Source organism: Pleurodeles waltl, chromosome 3_1 (assembly GCF_031143425.1).
Source record: "Pleurodeles waltl isolate 20211129_DDA chromosome 3_1, aPleWal1.hap1.20221129, whole genome shotgun sequence".
Taxonomy (NCBI): Eukaryota; Metazoa; Chordata; class Amphibia; order Caudata; family Salamandridae; genus Pleurodeles; species Pleurodeles waltl.
The window spans coordinates 794,219,000-794,234,584 of record NC_090440.1 but is presented as its reverse complement, the minus strand read 5'-3'; the positions used below and the strand labels follow the sequence as shown (position 1 = coordinate 794,234,584).

At 44.2% G+C, this 15,585-nt stretch overlaps 1 protein-coding gene across 7 annotated transcripts in view; it reads left to right on the top strand.

Moving 5' to 3' along the window:
* SCUBE2 (signal peptide, CUB domain and EGF like domain containing 2) overlaps positions 1–3,703 on the top strand; it is a 369,914-nt gene extending 366,211 nt beyond the window's left edge. For 6 of the 7 annotated variants that reach the window (XM_069223650.1, XM_069223648.1, XM_069223647.1 and 3 more), the window contains one exon: positions 568–3,703. In XM_069223650.1, coding sequence (XP_069079751.1) covers positions 568–720 — 153 coding nt within the window. In that variant the 3' untranslated portion in view covers positions 721–3,703. The remainder of the gene's footprint in view (positions 1–567) is intronic. The other variant, XM_069223651.1, reaches the window with a different exon arrangement.
* The last annotated feature ends 11,882 nt before the right edge of the window (positions 3,704–15,585 follow it).

Sequence of the window (15,585 nt, the reverse complement as noted above, 5' to 3'; positions counted from 1 at the left end):
GCCTCAGAAGGTCTAGATCTCTCATCCATAAAAAGCAAAGTAAAATCTTTTTCTGCTGAAACTGAAAACACATTTGTAATACTTCCACATTCTGATTGAGGTAAATGAATGATTAATGATCATTATTTATAGAGCATATTACCATGCATAAGCCTCCAGGCACTGATCTCTCTGCATCTTAGAAAGGCCAATTTAATAAAAACCATAGTACCGAAACCTCATATTTTATACTTAAAGGTACTGACATTACAAACAGTGTGCTGCAAGACAGGAAGCCTTGACACTGAGATAAAATTGCAGCTCCTATGTATGGTTGGTAAGACTGTTTGCTTCCATTGTTGAATTCTAATTGTATTTGTTCACCTCATCATAATAAGGCAAGAACAAATTCCATACATTTATGATATGTGCACTGTGGATAAAATTCTGTTGTCCATATTCTTGAAATCCTACTGTCAAATAACATTGTTCATTTGAACTACGCATAATTATGTTGTTGCATAACTTAAAAAGCTGTTTTTGTCTTTATGGTTAAGGAGTGCAAAATGTTTTGCTTTCTTTTTGCAGGACAAGAAGCTTATAAAGGCTTTGTTTGATGTCTTGGCTCATCCACAGAATTATTTTAAGTATACAGCTCAAGAGTCAAGAGAGATGTTCCCAAGATCATTTATCCGGCTATTACGTTCAAAAGTTTCCAGATTTTTGAGACCTTACAAATAACTACTGTGAACCTTTCCTTGGCACGAACAATGAGGAGTACATGCTCTGTGTGCAGAATATGGTTTCAGCATTCCATGAGGCCAAGCATTTTCCTTTTTTTTTGCGCATTAAACGAAATCTGGAAATCGGTCCCCAAGGATCATTTGTTAGACTTTTGGAAGGTGCTGTAAATATTTTTGTAAACAAAATGTTATTTTATTATTTTTCTAGAATGGCTGAGTTTCTTATTTGTGTAGCTGCTAAATGAGGTAGTCTGTGTTACAAAATATTGAGACTGGAAATTTTCGGAAAGAAAACACCTGGACCCTTCTTTATAAGCATGAGGAGCTGCAATGGACAAATACAGGATTAAGATGAATATTGACAAGATTAGCATTGCTTCAATCAATCAGATTGGGGTCCTGAGAAGCCATCATCAAGTTAGTTCTCTATAGACCTACAATCAAGGACTGAAGAGAGTGCGGAGGATATGCACAGTATTAGGCCGGACCTAGGAATTCAAGAGTTAAACCACCATATTCTTTCTTTCTTTTAAAAAGAGGTTGAAAACCATATTTGAGAATTATGCTTCATTTATTTTGTTTTCCATTGTTTTTTATTTAACAAAACCAGTTCTTAACACACCTACAGCGATATAAAACCAGTTACTTATGATGGGGCATAGATGCATAGAAAGTTTTTAAATACAAATGTTGGTGATTGATTCTTTGTGGACTTTGGCTGTCTGTCTGCCTGCCTTGTTGATAGAATAACCTGTAAATGGTTGCTTAACTAAGGCACAGAACCCACCATGTTTTCAGGAATTGCACAACATAGCATTTACATCCAGGTATTTCCCTCAGCCTTACCTTTGCCACTGCAACACCAGAGGGCATACGAAACCTAGTGTGCAAGTGAGTATACAGAGTTTTCTGATGGCAAAAATCACAATTGGTAACTGTTTGCATCCATGTAAGTTGGCAAACTCTGCACAACAAGATGAATCCTGTTTGTGCAGCATTCACAAAAACTATAATGTAAATGTGGGCATGTATGCCTATTAGTTCGCTAAATCCTTGAATTGCAGTCATGAAATCTTAGTCGTAACTGTTGAAACAAACACATTAAACATGATTTTGATTCAGATTCTGGTATATGGATTGTGAAATATAAAGTTCAGACCTGCACAGCCCTCATCATTTGGGTATCTTCTAACTGATTTCAAAATAGTGGTAATATGTTTTGTAGCAAATAATGTAAAGGTTTTTTAGAGCTCTGGAAGGTATCAATTACATTAATTTTCGGAACAACATATAGGAATATATTAGCATCACTCTGCAAGATTTTGAATTACCCATGGCATTTGCATCAGTCACCCTGCTCATGGTGCGGGTCATTCAGAATCTTGTGCATTTTGTCTCTTCTTCATAATCATAATGTGCGTCTTGGCATCTACAAGATTTTTACATGTTTAAAGTTCTTGAATGTCTCTTTGATCATTCTGCTCAGCAATGCAAGCTGAAAGTTAATCAGCTGGAATGCCATTGGCCGAATATTGTTTTCATCACTGTAGTGCCATTTAAATATCCTAGTTTGAATAAAGTTGACTGTTCGCTCTGTGTAGATTTCAGCTAAGCTCCTATAAGGTCAGTTTGTCAAAACCATTGTGTCCTGTCCTGTCTTGAAAATGTCCACTTGTACACGCTAGAACACACTTCTTTTTAAAGAACATAACCATTCTCCTGTAATTTCTGAAATAATATCAGAAAAGTATTCAGCTCTGTACATTTACTTATTTCATGATTTAGTATAAATGTATGAAATTTCATTCCAATGACATTCATAGTTTTAAATGTCGTTCAATTGGATATGTTTACTAATTAATGCTCTTGTAGCTTGTCTTACTTCACAAGTGATTTTTATGTTACACCTATGTACAACATAACGGTGAGAAGTAAACTCTTGTTGTGACTGCCATTTGTGCAGTAAAAGACCAGCGCCACCTTATTCTACAAGTAAAGCTTAATTATACACTTTTCTTTATAAGCTTCTGTTAAGATAAATTAGAATTGTTGCTAGGTTTTCAACCCATCCCCCCCTCATCTCCAGCCATTAGCAGCATTGACAGCCTACCCGCCTGCTTATATGCTTCAAATACTGTTACTTAAGTTCTCTGCTATCAACATAATACACCAATTTTAATGGACCTCTAACCCCCTTGTGCTACGGATACCCACATTTACCATCACACCACAACCTTTATTGAAGAAACCTCCATCCCTTCAGTTTGACATAAAAGGAGGTAACATATGGGCAATTACTCAAATCTATGTTGAAGTATGGTACTAATTTGCTTTTCCAATTGGAATTTATTTCGGAAACTAATTCTAGAACAGAATTAATTTTTGATTGCAATTACTCTTTAAGGAACAGTTCATGAAAAGGTGTGCATTTAATTGCAAATATTGAATTGCAAAGGAACAATAGCTTAGTGAAATGTGACATTGCAGACCCTTATTCATCTGAACAAAATACCCATTTTTGTGAGTGGGTTGTTTATGTATTCAAATGAATAAGACACTTTTTATATAAAACCTATAACTGTGCTGTAGTCTTGTTTTTTACATTGGATTTCAAAATAGTTAAGCTATGTAGTTGGTGGTTCTACATAGCATCAGGGTGGGATTTTGGTGCTACGCATTGAACAGCAATTTATGTATTCACATGCACTTGTTACTGTAATTATACATACATTGAAACTCAACTTCAAATCTTATTTGCTGGGAAACCACCCTAAATATTTGTTTTTCAAAATGTGAAAATCTTTTGTTATTGTCAAAGATTTCAATATTTCACATTTAAAAAAAATATTAATCTCTATAACTGCCTCGCTAGTAGAAGGACTGGACTGTATGGATTGTTTTCAGATATAGATGTATTGATTTTTTAATGTAAATGGATGCTTGTAAATACAGTAACTGAAATAAATCAAGATGTAAATTTTGCTAGGGAGATCTTGGTGTTTCTTTTGACATTCTAGATTCCCCATGTTTCTGTTTCAGAATAGCTCTTTTAGACTGCCTCCTTACCAGTGGGATATTGTTTAAATGATTTTACTCTTCCCATTAGTAATCAGTTGTGATTTATTTTTGTCATGCCTTTTTCTAATGCCTAACATGATATTCCAGCATGAACGAAATTGGTTTGAGCAAACACACAAACCTACCTCCAGTAGAACTGAACAGGAGAGTGGAGGTTGTCGCATTGCTGATGTTTAAAGCTTCTTTCCCTCATAAAATAATTCTGTGTGCCAAAACCCTGAATAATGCAGCTTTTTAATTGATCAGTGGTCTCTGAGACAAAAGAAGGATCAGATGCATAACATGGGATTACTGCATGAGAGCATGTTGTCAATTTCTTGCAGCCATATTTCTCTGCTACATGGAAGCAGTGGCGGTTGTTAGTTTGAGCAGGCGGGAGGGGGGCAGGAAAGTGGCACACATACATACTCACACTTGCCCATCTACATGCACACTCACACACATACATTCACAAGCATACACACAGAAACCCACTATTCACAAGCACATACACATGTACACAATCATTCACAACAACACGTAGTAATACATATACAATTACACATACATAGATGCATCAGACTTTGAAAAATAAAAACTTACCAGGCAGCAGTGGTGATCTTTGCTGGTAGGAGGGAAGCCTCTGAGGTCCCTGGAGGGTTGAGCCTGCCACCCCCACTCATTGGATGATGGATCATGGGGGTCAGTCAGGCTGACCTTTTCTCAGTCTGACAGACATTCTTTGTGCTTGCAAAAAGGTGGAGGGGGGGCTCCACCCTTCTAGACAGACCACATCTGAATTCAGGTGAGGTGTCTCAGTGGTGGATACATTTGCATTTAGGCTGAGAGAGTGGTGAGGAAAAGAAGAGAGGTCTATGTGTAGGTTAATTATGACTCTGATACTGAATGAAGTCCTGAATTCTTCCTGCCTTCAGGTTATACAGATGAACTTACGGGGCTCAATGAGATAACACTTTGAATCTGGAAATGAAGTAGTTGTAAAATAGAAGTTACTTACCTTCAGTAACAATATATCTGGTAGAGACATATTCTAGTTGCAAATTCATAACCTTAGAATTTTCCCCCAGGTGTCAGACTAAATCCGGAGATTTTGTCTTCGAGTAATACCCTTGCGTGTCGTTAGGTGGTGTCAGACGGCTCCACGGGTGTTGTTGGCATCGTAGTTACCGTGATGACGTCAGGAGTAGTACATCGATGCCGCCTCAGCGCAGTGATGTCAGTTTCTTTTCATGACTTTCCACACCAAAGCGCAGACCCGCAAAGAACACTGAAATTGGTGCACCAGAGCTAAGGCCCTGAATGGGTAAGCCCTCTCCCTAGAAATCAGTTCGCAAGCGGGGAGGATGGGTGGGTCGGTAAGGAATCTGCAACTAGAATATGTCTCTACCAGATATATCGTTATCGAAGGTAACTAACTTGTATATCTGATAGAGACTTCTAGTTGCAGATTCCTTACCTTAGTATAAATACTGAAGCAATGCCATCCTCGTCGGTGGGTAGCGAATCCAGATCATACTAGAAAGTAGCAGTCCCTATGGACCTGACTGTCCGTGCAGTAATGTTTAGTAAACGTGTGCAAGGATGCCCACGTAGCTGCCTGGCAGATATCCAGGACAGGAACTCCACTTGCTAGCGCAATGGAAGCAGCAGTTGCTCTGGGCGCCCAAGCCCTCAGGGGTTGCTTCTTTGCCAAAGCATAGCACATTTTAATGCAAAGAAGCACCCATCGTGAGATGGTACGTTTTTGCACCGCCTTCCCTTTCTTCTCACCCACCTATCCAACAAAGAGTTGATCATCCACCCAGAAATCTTTAGTACGATTGAGATAGAACACCAACGCTCTTTTTGGATCCAGGCGGTGGAGGCTCTCCTCATGAGAAGGATGTGGGAGTGCGTAAAAAGTAGGCAAAGTAATGGACTGGCCTACATGAAAAGTCGTAACAACTTTGAGAAGGAAGGAAGCCTTAGTGCATAACATCACTTTGTCAGGGTGCAAAGACAAAAATGGAGGCTTAAACGATAGAGCTTGAAGCTCACTCACTCTGCGAGAAGAAGTGATCACAACAAGAAAAGCAGTTTTGAAAGTAAGGAGCCATAAGGAACAATTGTGCATTGGCTCAAAAGGAGCACCCATTAAGTAAGAACAAGATTTAGGTCCCACTGAGGCATAATAAACGGAGTGGGAGGAAACAAACCTTATAAACCTATATCTCCTACTAACAATAGGAGATATAAAGAGTGAAGACTGATCAGGTAACCTAAGAAAGGCTGAGATAGCCAATAAATAGCTCTGAAGGGTGGCCAAAGGAAGAATGAACAAGAGAACCTCAGAAAGAGGAGCAGAGTGGGCATCAACAGATTTGTTGGTACACCATGCCACAAATTTATGCCAATGACAGGCGTATACCATTTTGGTGGAGGGACTCCTGGCTGCCAAGATTACATTACAGACTTCGGGTGGAAGATCAAAAGCCGTCAAATGTTGCCACTCAATCTCCACACATGAAGGTAGAGATTGGACAGGTTCGGGTGGAGAACCATCCCCTGTTGCTGCGACAGAAGATCCTCCCGAAGGGGCAGTCTGAGTGGAGGATAGGTGACCATGCTCAGTAGCTCACGATACTATACTCTCCGTGCCCAGTCTGGAGTTACCAAAATTACTTGGGCTCGGTCGTTCTTGATCTTGAGAGCTATGGACAGAAGTGGTATAGGTGGAAAGGAGGCCAGAGTTCGGAGTCCCGCCTTGGAAACTCCCAACGTGCAAAACAGCTGACATTGCACGTTCTCTGCGGAGGCCAACAGATCTAACCAAGGCTCTCCTCACTGCTGAAAGAGACCTTGCACCACCTGCGGATAGAGACGCCATTTGTGATCGGCTATGCATCAATGGCTGAATTAGTCTGTTTTGGCGTTGAAAGGGTCCGCCAGATGTTAAACCACCAGGGTGATGTCCTGATGTGCCAGCCAGCCATGTCCAGAGGCACAGCGCCTCCTGACCAAGTGTCCAGGACCTCACTCCGCCTTGTTTGTTGCAGTACCACATGGCGGTAGTGTTATCTGTGAACACTTGCACTACTTTCCCTTTGAGAGAGGGTAGAAATGCTTTCAATGCAAGCATGATCGACCGGAGCTCCAGAAGATTGATATGGAGCCCAGACTCCGCCGGAGACCAGAGACCTCTGATCTGCCCCTCTCCATTGTGGCCGCCCCTACCCAGAAGTGAAGCATCCGTCACCATGGATAGATCTGGATGGGGAAGGGAGAGGGATGTGGCATGTTTATAGTGAACCCCAGATTGTGCAGGAGGGTCGCCGTAGTCTGAAGGTGGGAGACGACTTTCTGGGGTGAGTCCGCCTTCAACAGCCAGTCGTCGAGGTAGGGGAAGACTGAAACCCCCAACCTGCACAGATGAGCTGCAACCACCGCCTCACTTTCATGAGCACCCGCGGGGTGCCGGTAAGGCCAAAGGGGAGCACGGTAAATTGAAAGTGCTCGTGACCTACCACGAATTGTAGGTAACGTCTGTGGGATGGAAATATGGAAATAAGTGTCCTGCAAGTCCAATGCTACCATCCAGTCTCCTGAGTCCAAAGCACACAGGACCTGAGCCAGGGTGAGCATTTTGAATTTCTCCTTCTTGAGGAAGAGACTGAGGGCCCGAAGGTCTAGGATAGGACGTAAGCCCTTGTCCTTTTTGGGCACCAGAAAGTGGGAATAACAACCACAACCTACTTCTGGTGCAGGGACCCTCTCTATGGCTCCCTTGGCCAAGAGAGGTGCGACTTTCTGGCAGAAAAGTGCCAGATGATCCTCTGGTGAACGGCTGAATGATGGAGGCTTGGCTGGTGGGGCAGACTCGAAGGGGAGTGAGTAACTCCTTCGAACAATCTGCAAAACCCACCTGTCCGTAGTGATGGATCCCCAGTGGGGCAGGTGATGGTGAATCCTGCCGCTAACTGGACCAGAGTGAGGAGATGGACAAGGAGGGTTTGGAGGCTGCAGAAGGGCCCGAGGTGGCCTCTGGTTCCCTGTCCCACGACCATGTGGGAGTCCGCGTCCCCGGCCACGGAGCAGCTGAACAGCATGGGTGGCACAGTGGCTGGGAAAAGGACAGGACAGGGAGCCCCTTCCATGGCCACGAAAGGAGCAAATGGCAGTCTGTTGAGGACGAGGGGCAGTGGAAAGACTGAGGGATCGAGCCGAGCCTGAAATTCCTTGAACCTCTCCAGAGCTGAGTCCACCTTGCCTCCAAAGAGATGGGAGCCATCAAATGGCATGTCCATAAGGGTCTGATGAACATCCCCTGAGAAACCAGATGTACGTAACCAGGCGTGGTGCCTTAAGGCCACCGTCATTGCAACCGATCTACCCAGAGAGTCAGTCGTGTCCAGCCCACATCGGATAGTGAACTTTGCCGCGTCTCTCCCGTCGGTGACAGCTTGGGAGACGATAGCACAGGCCTCCTCCGTTATCAGTGGCAGAACTTGCACGACCGTATCCCACAGAGAGTGAGTATAACGGCCCAAAAGGCATGTGGTGTTCACTGACCACAGCGCTAGACTGGATGAAGAAAACATCTTACCAAATTGTTCCTGCCTTTTTGATTCCCTATCCAGAGGTGCGAAAGGGAATGCGCCAAAGGATGAAGATGCCTGGATAACAAGACTTTCAAGTGTGGGGTGTTGGGACAGGAGTTTAGGGTCGTTTGGGGCAGGCCGATGGTGGCGTGCGATTGTCCTGTTCACAGTAGCCCCTGTGTTGGGTCTGGACCAAGTACCTAAAAGGACATCAGTGAGGGCTTCATTGAATGGGAGAAGAGGCTCAGAGGTGAAAGCCCCTGGTTGAAGCATCTCTATCAGGAGATTAGACCTGACCTGAACAGTAGGCAGCTCAAGGCCGAGGACCTCAGCAGCCCTACTGACCACCATGGAATAAGTAGCTCCCTCCGCTGATGCCACGGTAGGAGGAGACAGCATGCCAGCATCTGGAGAGGTATCCAGACCACTGGCCTCGCCAAACTCCTGTGCCCAGTCCAGATTAGAATCATCCTGGTATTCATAAGGGTCCTGGGACCCCTCCAATCCTTAACCAAATTTGTAACCATAAGAATAAGGGTCAGAATCCAACCTCGGGTGAAAAGGTCCCATCAAAGAAGGAGGCAGCGGCGGTGATCAGGATTGGGTCGACATCGATAGTGGGCACCACCAATGTTGGGAGCATCGACATTCGAGCCGGCGCCGGGGAATCTCTCGATCATACGACTGGTGTCAGTTTGGATCCGAGAGCAGATCTGGAGGGGACTTCGATGGCCGGAGCCGCCAACGCAGTACCCGAAGGCCCTCCAACCGACCCCCCTGGGCCCGAAAGGCACTGTAGCAGGGTCGGACTGCCCAAAAATGAGGCTCACAGCCTCATAGAATTCCCTTAATTGGCCAGGGGTCACCCTGGTTCCTGAAAACTCTGGGAGGCGTGAAGCGGACGCAAAAGCAGGCTCTGAGGACGGAGGCTGTGAGCGTCAACGCTCCTCCTGCATCACATCAGCGAGCGACGGGGTGAAGTCAAAGAATGATGAGATTTCTTTGACTTCTTCTTCTTCTTACTTTGACCTGAAGACTTCGAGGAAGACGAGTGGTGGTGGCGGCTCCGCCACCATTCTCGAGACCTTCCTCTCGAGTGAGACCGGGACCTATGCGGAGTCGAGCGTCGGGCCTCCATAAGCTTGAGTGACCGCTCCCTCAAGGCCTTCGGGTGCATGGCCCGACACTCGGACGCACTCCAGGGACCACAAACAGACCAGATGCAGATCCGTCACCAGCATCATGTGGTGACAATCCTCGCAAGGTTTGAAGGCGGTGTTCGCGGACATCCTCGACACACCAAAAGCTTCACCAAAAAATGTCACTGTGCTGAGGCAGCGTCTGTACTACTCCTGACGTCATCACGGTGACTACAACGCCAACAACACGATGGGCAAGGGTATTGCTCGAAGAAGAAATCCCTGGATCCAGTGTGACACCCGGGGAAAGTTCTAAGGTAAGGAATCTGCAACTAGAAGTCTGTATCACTGTATCAGATAAGTTAGTTTAAGGGATAGAGAAGTTAGTCAAACTACTGAGAAGTAAGATTTCCACAGCAGCACCACAGTAATGTTCTTCATATCTCCCCTGAGGTAAGGTATGAAACTTTGTGTCCCTGAAAGTCCCTTGATTAATAAAACACACAATACCACTCAGTGCCTAAAATTGTTACTGCCTTGTCCAATACACTTCCTTTTGTGACATGGTGATAGCAAAGATGAGAACTGTCAATGATCTGGTAAGTTGGTTAAGGATGGAGCAGCCATTTGGGTACAACTTAAGGTGTAAATAAGTAACCAACAGTTTGTAAGGCAAACGATTTAGCACCAGCCTTGTATCCTTGGGTTTGATACATCTGTAAAGTGAATTAAAGCTGGAGGTGAAAATGTAGCCGCTCCAAGCAGATAAGGTTAAACAAATAATCGTTAGTGGAAGTTGGAGAAACGAAGAGCCTGACTGGTGTTTTATTTTAATGGACTCTTTAGGCCACTCAAATTATGGGACGGAGTTTAACGTGGTAATTATACGTCTGGCTGCTTGAGTGGTGGGGAAAAAAATACTTTTTGGGATATTGTGCAGGTAAAATGACAGGCTTGGAGAAAATCAAATATTAAAAGATGGGCCAACACCAGTCAAAGATGATGCAAAGATTTTGAGCATTCAGAGAAAGGCAGCAGTGATAGTGGGCAAACAATAGAAAGGCAATTATTAGCTAAGCAATAGGGGTGATGAGCAGCAAAGTAAAGGGTTCCGTGGTCTGTGGCTATCATTTGTGCAGCAGTTGCAGTGGAGCCAGTGTCCAGAGCACTGAGCCCACAGCACCTCGGTCACAACTGCCTTACTAAATCAACACGGGCAGAGAGGCACATTTCCTTTGCGTGCAGTAAGACATCTTTGATGGATGGTGATATGATCTCAGTTTTAGCAGGGATAATGCGAAGGCACGTGCAGGTTAATTGTGGAAAGAGAGATAAAGTACATGGAAAAAAGAAACCATCAATATTTGGCAACCATCCACGGAGAAATGGGATGGGAGTGTGAAGCAAATGAAAGCTTAACAAACTGTGTAATTATAGGATAGGAGGATTCCTGTGACCGTGCCTTAAAGGACCCAATAACTGAGGAAGATATTGTTTACTGGAATAAGAGACCAAGAAAATCTGTTAAAGGTAAGAAGACCAGGGTTGAACAGAAACTCTGCTAAGCTGGGAATAAAGCATGGCTGAGAAAAAAAGGTCACTTTTAAAACTGGTGTAGCTTTATGGTAGATTGTTGTATTAATCTTTTGAAAAATAGAACATTTCTTAAATAAAACATTGGAAGGCATAGGTCAGTCTCACTTTCTTAACCCCTTCGCTGCCAGGTCGTTTCCCCCTCAGGTGCCAGGCCTTTTTTTGGCTGTTTATGTGGCAGCTCGTGCTTAGGCCCTCATAACGTTTTGTCCACATAAGCTACCCATTCCAAATTTGCGTCCCTTTTTACCAACATCCTAGGGATTCTAGAGGAACCTAGACTTTATGGGTTCCCCCAAAGGAGACCAAGAAATTAGCCAAAATACAGCAAACATTTTGTTTAAACAAAATGGGGAAAAAAGGGCTGCAGAAGAAAACTTATGGTTTCTTCCCTGAAAATGGCATCAACAAAGGGTTGTACTGCTAAAATTACCACCTTCCCAGATTTCAGGAACCAGCAACTTGAATCAGAAAACCACATTTTCAACACAATTTTGGCATTTTACTGGGACATACTCCATTTTTAATTTTTTTTGTTGCTTTTAGCCTCCTTCCAGTTAGTGACAGAAATGGGTGTGAAACCAATGCTGGATCCTAGACACCTAAACATTAAAAAAAAGTAGACAAAATCTGAATTCAGCAAGGGGTCATTTTTGTAGGTCCTACAGGGTTTTCCTACAGAAACTAACAGCTGAAAGTAAAAAAAGATTGAAATTGAGGTGAAAAAACAGACCTTTTTCTCCACGTTTTACTCTGTAACTTTTTCCTGCGATGTCAGATTTTCGAAAGCAATATACCGTTACGTCTTTCTGGACTCTTCTGGTTGCGGGGATATATGGGGCTTGTGGGTTCATCAAGAACCTTAGGTACCCAGAGCCAATAAAGGAGCTGCACCTTGCAATGGGTTTTCATTGTATACCGGGTATACAGCAATTCATTTGGTGAAATATAAAGAGTGAAAAATAGGTATCAAGGAAACCTTTGTATTTCCAAAATGGGCACAAGATAGGTGTTGAGAAGCAGTGGTTATTTGCAAATCTCTGAATTCCGAGGTCCCCATACTAGCATGTGAATTACAAGGCATTTCTAAAATAGATGTCTTTTTTTACACACTGTCTTACATTTGGAAGGACATTTTTTTTAGAAAGACAAGGGGCAATAACAATTGTTCTGCTATTCTGTGTTCCCCCAAGTCTCCGGATAAAATTGGTACCTCACTTGTGTGGGTAGGCCTAATGCCCGCAACAGGAAACGCAACATGGACACATCACATTTTTACATTGAAATCTGATGTGTTTTTCGGAAAATGCCTAGCTGTAGATTTTGGCCTGTAGCTCAGCCGGCACCTAGGGAACCTACCAAACCTGTGCATTTTTTCAAAACTAGATACCTAGGGGAATCCAGGATAAGGTGACTTGTGGGGCTCTCACCAGGTTCTGTTACCCAGAATCTTTTTCAAACTTCAAAATTTGGCAAAAGAAATACATTTTCCTTACATTTCGGTGACAGAAAGTTCTGGAATCTGAGAGGAGCCACAAATTTTCTTCCACCCAGGATTCCCCAAGTCTCCCGATAAAAATGGTACTGGTAGGCCTAGTGCCCGCGACAGGGAAGAGTCCAAAACACAACGTGAACACACAATTTAAAAAAAAAATGAAAACTGACCTGTTTTTTGCATAGTGCCTAGCGGAACCCAGGATGGGGTAATTTGTGGTGCTCTCACCAGGTTCTGTTACCCAGAATCCTTGGCAAACCTAAAAAAAAACACTTTTCCCTCACATTTTGGTGCTGCAAAGTTCTGGAATCTGAAGGGAGCCACAAACTTCCATCTACCCAGCGTTCCCCCAGGTCTCCCGATAAAAATGGCACCTCACTTGTGTGGGTAGGCCTAGTGCCCGCAACAGGAAATGCCCCAAAACACTATGTGGACACATCAAAATGATCAAATACAAAACTACTTGTTTTGGTCCTGGGCTCAGCAGCCATCTAGGGAAACCTACCAACCCCAAACATTTCTGAAAACTAGACACCCGAGGGAGTCCAGGGAGGTGTGACTCGCGTGGATACCCCAGTGTTTTCTTACCCAGAATCCTCAGCAAACCTTAAATTTAGCTAAAACAAAATCACATTTTCCCCGCATTTCTGTGTGGGATCACCGCACTGGCACACATTTACTACCACCCAACGTTCCCCTCAGTCTCCTGGTAAAAATGATACCTCACTTGTGTAGGTGGGCCGAGTGCCTGTGATGGGGAAGAGCCATAAACATGTTGAAAATGAGAGGGAACCAAAGGGGGTCCAAAAGGGAAGCTTGAAAAAAAAACGTTTTTAGGCTGACAAGTGGGGCAGAATTTTTATCAGTATAGATGCAACAATGCTGGGTGGTAGGAGTTTTGTGGATTTCTGCAGATTCCGGAAGGTTCCATCACAAAAATGTGGGAAAATTGTGATTTCAAGCAAAGTTGGAGGTTTGCAGGGCATTGTGGGTAGGGTTGTGAAGCACACCACCCTGGACTCACCCAGATGTTTAGTTTTCAGATGTGTCTAGGTCTCGTAGAGTTTTCTAAATGGCAGTATCCCAAAGTCCATAAAGTGCTGCCCTCACCATTCCAAGTGGGACGATTTATAGAGTTAGGCAAGCTCTTATAGCCCAAATGTAAAACCAAAACCTCAAATGTCCTCTTGCTCGCCGTGGGATAAGATGTTTTAGTGTGCGTGGGGAGAGCTGAAAGATTGTTTCCCCCTTCAGTTGGGGTGGGGGCATAACCTTGCCCATACTGGTTGGTAGCCACCACTCCACTTTTTTTTTTTTTTTTTAATTCTGTCGCATCTAGAAGGTTTTCTGCTCCCCCGGGGATCGGATCGGGGGTAATTGCCCCATCTGCCCACCAGTGGGCAGAACAACTTTGTCCCCATTTATTCTTCCCTGGTGGTCTTTCTGACCCCCTTGGGGGCAGATGGGCCTTACAAAAATAGACCGATCTTCCCCCGGGAGGGCAGAAATGGCCAACAGTAATGTGCCCCTATGGGGAGCGACCTTTGCCAAGGGGCTGTCCCCAAAACAAAACACACACACACATATACACCAATCCCTGGTGCCTAAGGGGTTTCTGCTCTCCCTGGGTGCAGATGGGCCTAATAGAAATTAGCTGATCTGCCCCCAAGGGGGGCAGAAATGGACTAAAATAAATTTGCCCCCAGGGGAGCGACCCTTGCCTAAGGGGTCACTCCCCATCTGTAGATTTAAAAAAAAAAAAAAACCCCGATGCCTAGTGATTTCTGCCCCCTTGGGGGCAGATCGGCCAAATAAAAATATCCTAAAATAAATTTGCCCCCCCCAGGGGGGCGGCCCTTGCCTAAGGGGTCGCTCCCCTTCCGTTAAACTGACTAAAAAAAAATCCCTGGTGTCGAGAGGTTCACCCCCCCCGGGGGCAGATTGTCCTAAAAAAAATAGGCCAATCTGCCCCCAAGGGGTCGCTCCCCACATATGAAAAAACTTTTAAAAATGATCCCTGGTGTCTAGTGGGTTGTCCTAATAATTAAATAGCCCCCGGGGAGCGACCCTTGCCCAAGGGGCACTCCCTTTCATTATAAACATAAAAACAAAATCCCTGATGTCTAGTGGGCATTTCTGCAGCCCGATCTCTTCACGATCGGGCTGCAGAAATGTTCAGAGAGACATGAAAGTAAAGAAAGGCCTTTCCTTTCCTTTCATGCCTCTCTCGCCCCCACCTCCCGGTCGAAAGAGAAATGCTTTGCATTTCTCTTCCGGATCGCTTCCCATGTGATGGGAGTTGACCTCCGATGAGTTCAGCGCGCAATTGCGTTCTGATGTCATCAGACGTCACTGGGGTGGTGGGGCATCGGGGTGGAAGGGGAAGCAATTCCTCTTCCATCCCTGCCCTGAGGCTCATGGGGGGAACGCTAGCGCTCCATCCGTGGGCCGAGTGCAGGACGAGCTGGTCTTGTCCTCAGCACATGGCAACCGTGGCCGAGAGTGAGACCAGCTCGTCCTAGGCACCGTAGGGGTTAAAGGCATATAACAGTTATGTTGAGAGGAGGAGAGGAGTTAAAGAATATGGTCAGGTATAATGAACAGGTTCAGAAGGGAAGTTCATTGTTTAGCACATAATAGAAAAACGTTAACATTTTCACAGAGTTGGTAATGCGCCACAGAATCCTAGCTATTATCAATACTGATAGTGGATTCTGCGCTAGAGGACAATAGATCGAAGCCGCATAGGTTTGAGGGGATGTCATCCATGGGAGGTGTCAGGATCAACAATATCAATAACAAACAATATTATAAATCTTCAGTCAATAACTACACCAGTTTATTAAGAAGAAGTCATAGATTTATTTCCCTAAATTAACAATGCTAATGTCACAAAAATAACTCTTAAACACAAAGGATAAGCATATAAGATCAACAGCGGTTGATTGAAGCATCGTATATATCTCAATTTGATTAATACA